At 42.1% G+C, this 12,171-nt stretch overlaps 1 protein-coding gene across 7 annotated transcripts; it reads left to right on the top strand.

Moving 5' to 3' along the window:
• Nucleotides 1–1,189: 1,189 nt before the first annotated feature.
• Nucleotides 1,190–5,083, top strand: LOC119296069. 7 transcript variants are annotated; one of them, XR_005144746.1, is made up of 8 exons: nucleotides 1,190–1,680; nucleotides 1,808–1,905; nucleotides 2,234–2,304; nucleotides 2,395–2,496; nucleotides 2,591–2,693; nucleotides 3,846–3,957; nucleotides 4,085–4,193; nucleotides 4,824–5,083. XR_005144746.1 is itself a non-coding variant. In XM_037574480.1 (5 exons), the coding sequence occupies exons 1-4, from the start codon at nucleotides 1,802–1,804 to the stop codon at nucleotides 2,687–2,689; spliced, it is 330 nt and encodes a 109-aa protein (XP_037430377.1). In that variant the 5' UTR covers nucleotides 1,192–1,801; the 3' UTR covers nucleotides 2,690–2,693; nucleotides 3,846–5,083. The 7 variants fall into 7 exon arrangements, 1 of the variants encoding a protein (XP_037430377.1); XR_005144743.1 differs by having other exon boundaries at nucleotides 3,846–4,193; XR_005144742.1 differs by having other exon boundaries at nucleotides 1,192–1,680; nucleotides 4,085–5,083.
• Nucleotides 5,084–12,171: the final 7,088 nt, after the last annotated feature.

The raw sequence follows: 12,171 nt of genomic DNA, 5'->3' as shown, positions 1-12,171 counted from the left end.
ATGCATCTTCAGGAGCCCCCCCAGGCCCCCGGAGCCTCCCGAGGCTCAGGGCCAAGGCGGCTCGTGCGGAACGACTTCAGCAACGTGCATCTTCTACTACCCCAACATCTCTTCAGCAATGGTGTGATGACCCACAAGTGTAGGAGATCTATCGTAGTCCTTTCGATAAGTAAAAGTGTCGAACCCAACGAGGAGCAGAAGGAAATGACAAGCGATTTTCAGTAAGGTATTCTTTGCAAGCACTGAAATTATCGGTAACAAATAGTTTTTTGATAAGGTAATTTGTAAAGGGTAACAAGCAATGAAAGTAAATAAGGTGCAGCAAGGTGTCCCAATCCTTTTTGTAGCAAAGGACAAGCCTGGACAAGTTCTTATCTAACATATAAAGTCTCCTAGAGTACCCGCCGTTCTAGTGCCATCGCGATCTCAGATGAATCCGGCGCGCACATTCTACCCTGCTCTGTACCTGGTTGGTCCTTTTAATCTCGCTGTCAAACATCCCGACGTTCATTTTTCCGTACATTGATTGCTTGAGTTGGACCGAATGACGGCTGGGCCACCTTTGTGCGCGGGGCCAACAATTCAGCAGGTAATGCGGCTGCAGCAGCTGTCACGCGCGTGCGCCAGCGGTGAAAGTGGGTGGCAGGGCGTGGGGCGCGGAGTGTGATGAATATTTTTTACTGTCCTCCTCTAGACCCGGCTGTGGCTCCTTTGTTCCAGCTGTGGTGGGCCCAACTGTTGGTCTCTCCGGTGGCCAGTTGTTGCTTGGTTGGTTCCTTCCGCACAACGTGATAGGCTGGGGTCGTGCGCCTCGTCCATGCCTGCTGACCACCGACGCGACATGGGTGGGTGGATGGTGCGTTGCTGCTTTTTTACCCGCCGCGTCTATACCCAGCTGCTTTGGTGGCCCCTGCTTCACGATGGTCCCGCATGGCAGCGTGTTGGATGTGTGCGAGGCGTGCGCTTGATTGTGTTGCCTACAGGTACGGCGCGACGCGGCGTGGGATGGGTCATGTGGGGGTGTAATTCTGCTTTTCTACTCGCTCTTCACCTACCCAGCTGTGTTGCTATCCCTCGCCTCTTTTGGTCCCACATTTAAGTGTAATGGGTGGCTTGTTCCGGGTGAGGGAGAGTCGTAGAGACGTTTCTTTCGAGGAAATATGGTCCTCCTCTCCCCACGTTCTCTGTACCAGGTGGGTGGGTCCATGAGTGCACGTTCCCAATTTCACTCCCTTCTCCCCCTCTTTGATTCCCCATCCACCGCCGCCTCCTCTCTCGCCTCACCGCCGGCCTCCTCTATGCCCCTTCCTCTCCCTCTCGGACGACGCCTAGCTATGGCCGCCCGTGCCGTATCCTGCATCTGGCGCGGGAGTGTGTGGTGGTGACTAGCCGAGCCGTCCCGCTGGTGGATCGAGCACGAACCCTTGCGATGGCGTCCGGACGAGGCCGGGCACAAGGCGGAGCTGCGGCCAGCGGTCCGGCACCGGCGCATGCCCGGCGGCGGGACCGTCATCGCCATGGCCGGTGGGAGAGTTGGCGGCAGCAAGCGGTGCGGTGAGGGGAGGCGCACGGGTGAGAGGGTGGGGCTCTCGCTAGCCGCTCTCCTGTCCCGTTGGTTTCTTGCGGCCACGGTGGCGTTTCTCAGATCGAGCTGGATGGCGCGACGGGGGCGTGGCGCAGGTCGACTTGCGAGCGCATCCGACATCCTGGTGGCCACGTAGCGGCTCTGGTCGCCGGGAGGGCTTAATTCTGTGGTCGATTCCATTCACTCCTCCCGTTCTCACTTCTCTTTCTCTTCTTGATGCAGGGTCGTGATGTGATCCACCTTGTCCAGAGGGTAATTTCTGCGTGTGATTCGGGTAAGGATCCGGGTGCTGTTCGTTTGCTCACTGTGTTTGTTCGTAGGTGAGCCTCTCTCCTTTTCCCATGCTCTTGACCTGCTCGATAAAATGCTTGTGTGGCTGCAAGCTATTTTCTGCCTTGGGTTAGATTCCTTTTGGTTTCTTGACAAACATGTGAATTTCTCCTGAGTGAAAAAATGGAGGTGAAGAGGAGAGGAGGAATTACTTCATATGTTTAGGCAGCACGAGATTTCTAAAATTAGTTTACAACTTGTTAGCCAATTTTGGTTGTCTTGCAAAGTAAAAAAAATCAAGTAAATAATTTGCTTATTCCCTAACTAAATCAGTGTTCTGTTCGTCGGGTCCATCTAATCACTTTCTCGTGCATCCAGGTCGGCACCGCTGTTGTCACCGGCAGAATGGCCGCCTGGCCATGGGCAGGCTCGGAGCCCTCTGCGAGCAGGTAACTGAATTTTCTGACCAAGGAGCTTTCTAAACCTGTAAAAAATCATTCTGACAGTTGTTGACCGGTAAATATGTGGAACTGTTTCAGGTGAAGGAGCTTAATTTCCAGGGGTATGAGGTGATTCTGGTCACCTCCCGCGCCGTCGGCGTCGAGGCAGAGGCTCAAGTACCGAAAGCTCATCAACAGCAGGTTACAGACCATTTTTTCTCACAGCAATTTACTGACGGTCATTGCCTCTGGTTATCGTCAGTGCTTGTGTGCTGATAATTCTCCTTGCTTGCAGTTTGGCCGATCTGCAGAACCCATAGTTCGACCTGGATGGGAAGGCATGCGCTACCGTCAGCCAGAGTGGCCTCATGGCTATCTACGATACACTGTTTAGCTAGGTGGGTTTGCTAACTGCTGTTCTTTCTTTTATAGTTGTTGTTGAGGTATGGTCTTTCTTGCTCATCTCCAATCAAATGCTTGTGAGCTGAAAGGTTCTTGTTTGTTTGTTTCCCTTCCTGTTCAAGTTGTTTGTCTTCTGTGTCGTTAGCCAGCAAGGTTAGATGTGCTCTCATTGCCACGCTTGATTAATTCTTGCAGCATGTTCTTGTTTGATTATGTTTACCCTGGTGATTTGCTTTCTATTTGCTGCTTGGGCAAACATGTGTGTCCCCTATTTTCGGCAGTACATCTTCGGGTTAGTGTTGTGGGCGAAATGTGTGCAGCAAGTAGTAGTTGTAGCTGCTCATTATGAATATTGTGCCTATAGCCATGGTTGACACACGTATTAAGTGACAGTTACTCCATACACATAGAAGGACGGTTTAGTGCGGAGAGGTTTATGAAGGCCTACTGGAATTAATTATTTCAGAACACTTACCCCTTCTAAATTATATATTAGCAGGGGTGTGCTTATTTGTCCCTCTTTAGATAGTTCTTGGGGAGACGGCATATTAATATCTGTAATTTAGGCTACAAAATGGATTTTATTCGTATGTCTGCTATATTTCAGTTGTATTGTCTTTCCTTCAATCAATGACAAGTTCTTGCTTCTTTTAATATTATTTCTCTTCAATCAGTTTATGAATCCTTAGTTCATTTAGTGTTATCTCTTTACACATAAGATCCTACTTTCATAACTGATGTGCTATTCTCACATGCAATTAATTTGATCTGGTTAGAAAGAACCAATGGTTGGTGCTTGTTAATTGCATTAATAGTATTTGTTGTGTTCTGTGGTGATTATATGTGCCACACATGAAGTATGGTATAAATGTGATTTTATTGTTCAAGAAGCAAGTATTTCTGCCATTTTTTGTTGTCTTTCATTTTGGGATAGCTACAAATCTGCTGCATATGTTTTAAAGATTAGGCATCTTGGGATAGCTACAAATCTGTTGCATACGCTTTTAAAATTAGGCAGAGAAATTTTTACCAATTGGTGGCAGGTCCCTTTTTGGCTTGCTACGTTATTTTGCTGTTTATTAGGCAACACACTAATTTCCCTTTGCTTACTAATGCCATGATTCCTTTTATGTTTCTGGTAAAAACAGTTGGGTAATTCGTCTGTTGCTTCACGGATTTTCCTGCACGTTGTGTCTGTATTACTGCCACTGAACATATACCTCAACTGAAGATCTAGCTCGTGACGATGATGTACCTAAGGTTAGTGTTATTATTACATATGGGGAGAGGTTTATGAAAGCCTACTGAAACTGATTATTTGGTTACACTCACCACTTCCTTTGGACAGAAGTCGTTGTCTGAACGTACTGACCATTGTGTTATGCAGTGTTGGTCAATACTTTAATGCACCTGTGTTCACGCATGGCCAGCTTTATGTAGCGTGTCGCGCGTGACCTCAAAAAAGGCTTTGAAAATCCTCATTGAAAATGAAGATGGTACTACTGATTCTCAGACCAGGAACATTGTGTTTCCTGAGCTCTTCCAATCCATTTCTTATAATCCATGCTGGTGGTGTCTTTTACAATACATGCATTATTCTATTTACCATGTTTGCTATGGCCGGCCAGTCTGTTCTAGCTGATTCATGTGGTCGTCCGATATGTGTGGTGCCAACTGCCATTTCTTTGCTAGCTGATGTCAATAGTCTTTTGGTTCATACAGCTTAGTGCCTCATATATGAATGCTCCTTTTGGGTTCTTCAATTTCTCTTCCCCCCCTATCTTTTGCTGACTACACTGATTATATGCCTGTTCTACCCGATGCTCTTTCTTTATGCTGGTCCTATGTCACGGGTGTTAATATCTACAACCTATTTGCTGCTTGTTGTGCAAAATCTTTTGGTTATTGTAAATTATTCCCTGCTGTATAAAGTTTGATTTTAGTCTGTTGCATTTTGTTGGTTCCTATCTTGCCAATGTCTACAGCAATATGCTTTCTTGATAGCCTATTTTGCTTCACATTTTTTGGGTATGCCACTTCTCTAATGAGTGGGTGCATCTTTACTTTGTTTTATCATTCTATGTTTTTTTTCCTAACCTTTTTGGTATTCTGCTTTCTCCTTGCAGATGGCAAGCACCATTTTGTTGGTTCCTGCCTTGCCAATGTCTACAGCAATGTGTGCGTCCTTTGTCTCATCTGTGGCATTACCGTGGGGCGACTCATAATGGGCTTATCAAGCATACTGACCTTGTGATGATAGATAAAGAGGTTGATTTCAGTGTCATTCAGATAAATATATTTTTAGCCCTGTGAATTCAAAAATGAGTGCTTCTTGGTTGTTTCTGTTGTTGGTCCAGAAGATTCTTGGTTCTTGTTGGTGCTTTTACTACATGTGCAGTAAGTATACTCGCTCCGTCCAGAAATACTTGTCATCAAAATGGATAAGAGGGGATGTACCTAGATGTATCTTAGTTCTAGATACATCTCTTTTTATTTTGATGACAAATATTTTCGGACGGAGGGAGTACTATGCTAACCCACATAAATGACGAAGTCCTGCGCTAATCCTTGTTGGCACTTCTTGGTGTGTTAACTAAATGGTTTAGTCCCGCGCTTCATAGAAGCAGTTTTAACTAAATGTAATGAACTAATTAGGCGCCTTCTTTTATTGTTTGCTAATCCTTTGGTTTTATTGCGTGCTACATTCTATATGATGATACGCTATGACTCTAATAAGTCCAGGCACTATAAACCCTATGTCAGCTATATATGAATTTGGAATCCATATTGTAGAAGTATTTGCGACTGTTGTATATAATGCTATCTCAGATTCCCAATGAACGACGTATGCCTTCACCTTCAGGCACAAGGCAAAGCGTGTCCGCCTATGAGGACATCATCATAAACCTTCAGTGTCACCTATATGCCTTGTGTACCAGACTTATGTTTATAATGGTCTTATGCTATCTCCACGTTAGTTTATCTTTGTGTATGGATTACTAACATTACTTTCTTACTCACTACTAACATTGCATCTAACTAGCTTCTTGCGCCATTGGCGCAACCGGGTCATCTAGTAATGAGAAAAGCGCTCCCGAGGACATATGGAAATTATCGTCAAGCTAGTTTTCATCACGCCCATATGATTCACGTTCGTTACTTTGATAATTTGATATGTGGGTGGACCGGTGCTTGGGTACTGCCCCTTTAGTACAAGTATCCCACTTATGATTAACCACTATTTCAAGCATCCGCAACTACAAAAGAAGTATTAAGGTAAACCGAACCATAGCATGAAACATATGGATCCAAATCAGCCCCTTACGAAGCAACGCATAAACTAGGGTTTAAGCTTCTGCCACTCTAGCAACCCATCATCTACTTATTACTTCCTAATGCCTTCCTCTAGGCCCAAATAATGGTGAAGTGTCATGTAGTCAACGTTCACATAACACCACTAGAGGAGAGACAACATACATCTCATCAAAATATCGAACGAATACCAAATTCACATGACTACTAATAGCAAGACTTCACCCATTTCCTCAGGAACAAACATAACTACTCACAAAGCATATTCATGTTCATAATCAGAGGGGTATTAATATGCATTAAGGATCTGAACCTATGATCTTTCACTGAATAAACCAACTAGCATCACACTACAAGGAGTAATCAACACTACAAGGAACCCACAGGTACCAATCTGAGGTTTTGGGACAAAGATTGGATACAAGAGATGAACTAGGGTTTGAGAGGAGATGGTGCTGGTGAAGATGTCGATGGAGATTGACCCCCTCCTGATGAGAGGATCAATGGTGATGACGATGGTGATGATTTCCCCCTCCCGGAGAGAAGTTTCCCCGGCAGAACAGCTCCGCTGGAGCCCTAGATTGGTTCCGCCAAGGTTCCGCCTCGTGGCGACGGAGTTTCGTCAAGAAAGCTTGCTTATGATTTTTTTCCCATGGTAAAAGACTTCATATAGCAGAAGATGGGCACCGGAGGGCTGCCAGGGGCCCACGAGGCAGGGGGCGCGCCCAGGGGGTAGGGCGCGCCCCCCACCCTCGTGGCTGGGGTGTGGGCCCCCTCTGGTACTTCTTCCGCTCAATATTTATTATTAATTCCAAAAAATGACTTTCGTGGAGTTTCAGGACTTTTGGAGCTGTGTAGAATAGGTCTCCTATATTTGCTCCTTTTCCACCCTAGAATCCCAGCTGCCGGCATTCTCCCTCTTCATGTAAACCTTGTAAAATAAGAGAGAATAGCCATAAGTATTGTGACATAATGTGTAATAACAGCCCATAATGCAATAAATATCGATATAAAAGCATGATGCAAAATGGACGTATCAACTCCCCCAAGCTTAGATCTCGCTTGTCCTCAAGCGGAAGCCGATATCGAAAAATATGTCCACATGTTTAGAGATAGAGGTGTCGATAAAAATAAAATACGGACATGAGGGCATCATGATCATTCTTATAACAGCAACATATATATATATATATATATATATATATATATATATATATATATATATATTCATATGATTCCTTATGCTCAAGTAACAATCTATTCACAATGTCAAGTATGAATCAGAAATTTCATTGAGAACCAACAAACTATAATCTCAGGCACTGAAGCAATTGCAATTTATCATAACATCGGAAAGAGTCAATATAAGAGCTTTTCAGCAAGTCCACATACTCAACTATCATTTAGTCTTTCACAATTGCTAACATTCATGCAATAATTATGGTTATGGAGTTTTAATCAGACACAGAGAAAGATAGGGGCTTATAGTGTTGCCTCCCAACCTTTTACCTTAAGGGTAATGTCAACAATAATAGTTCATGCTAACTTACATCCAATTGGATATATATCAGGATCTTTCCAACACGAGGTGCTTGCCAAAGGATAAAATAAAAAGGAAAGGTGAAGATCACCATGACTCTTGCATAATGTAAAAGACAGAAGTAGAAGATAGGCCCTTCGCAGAGGGAAGCATATGTTGTCATGTGCTTTTATGGTTGGATGCACGAAATCTTAATGCAAAAGAATGTCACTTTATATTGCCACTTGTGATATGAACCTTTATTATGCAGTCCGTTGCTTTTATTACTTCCATATCACAAGATCGTATAAAGCTTATTTTCTCCACACTAATAAGTCATACATATTTAGAGAGCAATTTTTATTGCATGCAACATGACTACTTACTTGAAGGATCTTACTCAATCCATAGGTAGGTATGGTGGACTCTCATGGCAAAACTGGGTTTAAGGATATTTTGAAGCACAAGTAGTACCTCTACTTGGTGCAAGGAATTTGGCTAGCATGAGGGGGAAAGGCAGGCTCAACATGTTGGACGATCCATGACAGTATACTTTAATTAAAATGTGAGAAAACATAACCCATTACGTTGTCTTCCTTGTCCAACATCAACTCTTTAGCATGTCATACTTTAATGAGTGCTCACAATCATAAAAGATGTCCAAGATAGTATATTTATATGTGAGAACCTCTCTTTCTTTATTACTTCCTATTAATTGCAACGATGACCAAAACTATGTTTGTCAACTCTCAACAACTTTTAATCATCATACTCTTTATATGTGAAGTCATTACTCTCCATAAGATTAATTTGATCTCTTTTATTTCTTTTTACTCTTTTATTCCCTCAAGATCATAGCAAGATAGCAAAGCCCTTGACTCAACACTAATCTTTATTATATATAGCTCACGGACTCGATTACATAGAGGGATCATAAAACAAAAATTCGGAACTAATTCATACCAAAAACTTTATTCTACTAGATCAATATATTACCAAAAGGATCAAACTAAGAAAAAGGTAAAGATAGGAGTGTCATGGTGATACGATATCAGGGCACCTCCCCCAAGCTTGGCGGTTGCCAAGGGGAGTGCCCATACCCATGTGATTATGTCTCCTTCTTCGGAGTTGGTGGTGTGATCTTCTTGGTGATGATGCCCCTCAAGATACGATTCTCCTCCTCGAGCTTATTGACTTGTTTCTTGAGGTCCATATTTTCCTTGCGGAGCTTGCCCGTGACGGCTAAAGCTCCTTTCACCCAAGTATGTTGCATAGCTGCTAGAGAACAGGTGACACTCTTTTTCATATTTTCATAAGAAAGAAATTTAACATTGAAAGGGATGACCGAGTTTGGAATGGCTGAGCTCTGTAGTTCCCCCATCGTGAATCCAGCTTGGAAACGAGAGGTAACTTCTTGATCCTTCTCCATAGCATCTATCATTTTTAAGCCAGCCTCCATCTCCTCCTCCGTTGACGGCCCAAAGTAATAAGCATCGTTGTTTGCTCCTGGACCTGGCGTCGGATGAGACACCCGACTCTCCCCGACTGACTCTTGAGAAGACATCTTGCTCTAAATCTGCGATAGAAACAGCTCGAAAAAAAACAGAGGATTTTTGTGTGATACGATGGTCAAAACCTTCGGGAGATTATATAATGAAATTTTACCGATCAAAAGAAGTATCGTGCAAGAAAACGGAGTCCGGAGAGCACACGAGGTGCCCACGAGGTAGGGGGCGCGCCCTCCACCCTCGTGGATGCCTCGTGTCCTTCCCAGACTACTTCTTATTTTCCTATTTTCTTAAATATTCCAACACGAAGAAAAATTGCTATTAGAACTGTTTTGGAGTCTGTTTACTTACCGTACCACATACCTATTCCTTTTTGGGGTATGAAACGTTCTGGAAAGTGTCCCTTATGTATTCCTCCGGGGTTACGGTTTCAATAACATTAGTTTGAACATTTATAGGATATAATGTTTGATTCTTTGACCGTTCACCACTTTTGGATCCGTGCCTTCAAAGTTGTTGATTTTTATGGCTCCGGACGATAGACCTCCTCGATGACGTAAGGGCCTTCCCTTTTAGAGAGAAGTTTTCCTGCAAAAAATCTTAAACGAGAGTTGAATAGCAATACATAATCACCTACGTTAAACTCACGCTTTTGTATCCTTTTGTCATGCCATCTTTTAACTTTTTCTTTAAACAGTTTGGCATTCTCATAGGATTGGGTTCTCCATTCATCAAGTGAGCTAATGTCAAATAACCTCTTCTCACCGGCAAGTTTGAAATCATAATTGAGCTCTTTAATGGCCCAATATGCCTTATGTTCAAGTTCGAGAGGTAAGTGACATGCCTTTACATAAACCATTTTATATGGAGACATACCCATAGGATTCTTATATGCAGTTCTATAAGCCCATAATGCATCATCAAGTTTCTTAGACCAATTATTTCTAGATCTATAAATAGTCTTTTGCAAAATTAACTTGAGCTCACTCTTACTCAATTCTACTTGGCCACTAGACTGTGGGTGATATGGAGATGCAATTCTATGATTAACATCATACTTAGCAAGCATTTTACGAAAAGCACCATGAATAAAATGTGAACCACCATCAGTCATTAAGTATCTAGGGACTCCAAACCTTGGAAAAATAACTTCTTTAAGCATCTTAATAGAGGTGTTATGATCATCACTACTAGTTGGAATAGCTTCTACCCACTTAGTAACGTAATCAACAACAACTAAAATATGTGTATAGCCATTAGAGGCAGGAAACAGTCCCATATAATCAAAGCCCCAAACATCAAATGGTTCAATAACAAGAGAATAATTCCTAGGCATTTCTTGACGTCTACTAATGTTACCAATTCTTTGACATTCATCACAAGACAAGACAAACTTACGGGCATCTTTGAAGAGAGTAGGCCAATAAAAACCGGATTGCAATACCTTATGTGCAGTTCTATCTCCAGCGTGGTGTCCTCCATATGCCTCGGAGTGACACTTGCGTAGGATATGTTCCTGTTCATGCTCAGGTACACAGCGTCTAATAACACCATCTACTCCTTCTTTACAAAGGTGTGGGTCATCCCAGAAGTAATGTCTTAAATCATAGAAGAACTTTTTCTTTTGTTGGTATGTGAAACTAGGTGGTATGAATTTAGCAACAATGTAATTGGCATAATCAGCATACCATGGAGCAGTATGAGAAGCATTTATGACAGCTAATTGTTCATCGGGGAAGCTATCATTAATAGGTAGTGGGTCATCAAGAACATTCTGTAACCTAGACAAGTTGTCTGCAACGGGGTTCTCATCTCCCTTTCTATCAAGAATATGCAAATCAAATTCTTGAAGTAGGAGAACCCATCTAATAAGCTTAGGTTTAGCATCTATATTTTTCATAAGATATTTAATAGCAGCATGGTCAGTGTGAACAGTTACTTTAGAATCAACAATATAAGGTCTGAACTTATCACAAGCAAATACAACTGCTAAAAATTCTTTTTCAGTAGTAGCATAATTTCTCTGGGCACTGTCTAGAGTTTTACTAGCATATTGAATAACATTTAGTTTATTATCAACTCTTTGTCCTAGAAAAGCACCTACAGCATAATCACTAGCATCACACATAATTTCAAAGGGTAAATTCCAATCAGGTGGTTGAACAATAGGTACAGAAAACAAATGTTTCTTAAGTATTTCAAATGCTTCTACACAATCATCAACGAAAACGAAAGGAATATCTTTTTGTAATAGATTAGTCAGAGGCCTAGAAATTTTAGAGAGATCCTTAATGAACCTCCTATAAAAACCGGCATGGCCAAGGAAACTTCTTATACCTTTAATGTCTTTGGGACATGGCATCTTTTCAATAGCATCAACCTTAGCTTTATCAACTTCAATACCTCTTTTAGAAATTTTATGCCCCAAGACAATGCCTTCATTAACCATAAAGTGGCACTTTTCCCAATTCAAGACGAGACTAGTATCTTCACATCTCTGCAAAACTCGATCAAGATTGCTCAAGCAATCATCAAAAGAGGACCCATAAATGGAGAAATCATCCATGAAAACCTCACAAATCTTTTCACAGAAGTCAGAGAATATAGCCATCATGCATCTTTGAAAGGTAGCAGGTGCATTACATAAACCAAAAGGCATACGTCTATAAGCAAAATTACCGAAAGGGCAAGTAAAAGTAGTCTTTTCTTGATCCTCTGCTGACACAGGTATTTGAGAGAAACCAGAGTAACCATCTAGAAAGCAAAAATGTGTATGTTTGGATAGTCTTTCTAGCATTTGATCAATAAAAGGTAAAGGGTAATGATCTTTTTAGTAGCTTTGTTTAATTTGCGGAAATCAATTACCATCCTATAACCTGTAATAATTCTTTGCGGGAACAATTCATGTTTATCATTAGCAACAACAGTAATGCCTCCCTTCTTAGGGACATAATGGACAGGACTTACCCACTGACTATCAGCAACGGGATAAATTATACCTGCCTTAAGAAGCTTTAGTATTTCCTTTCTTACCACTTTGTTCATCTTAGGATTTAACCGTCGTTGGTGATCAATAACTGGTTTGGCGTCTTCCTTCAATTTTATTTTGTGTTGGCATAGAGTGGGACTAATGTC

This window comes from Triticum dicoccoides, chromosome 4B (assembly GCF_002162155.2).
Source record: "Triticum dicoccoides isolate Atlit2015 ecotype Zavitan chromosome 4B, WEW_v2.0, whole genome shotgun sequence".
Classification (NCBI taxonomy): domain Eukaryota; kingdom Viridiplantae; phylum Streptophyta; class Magnoliopsida; order Poales; family Poaceae; genus Triticum; species Triticum dicoccoides.
The sequence above is the reverse complement of the archived record's forward strand: the minus strand, read 5'-3'. Positions and strand labels throughout refer to the sequence as shown.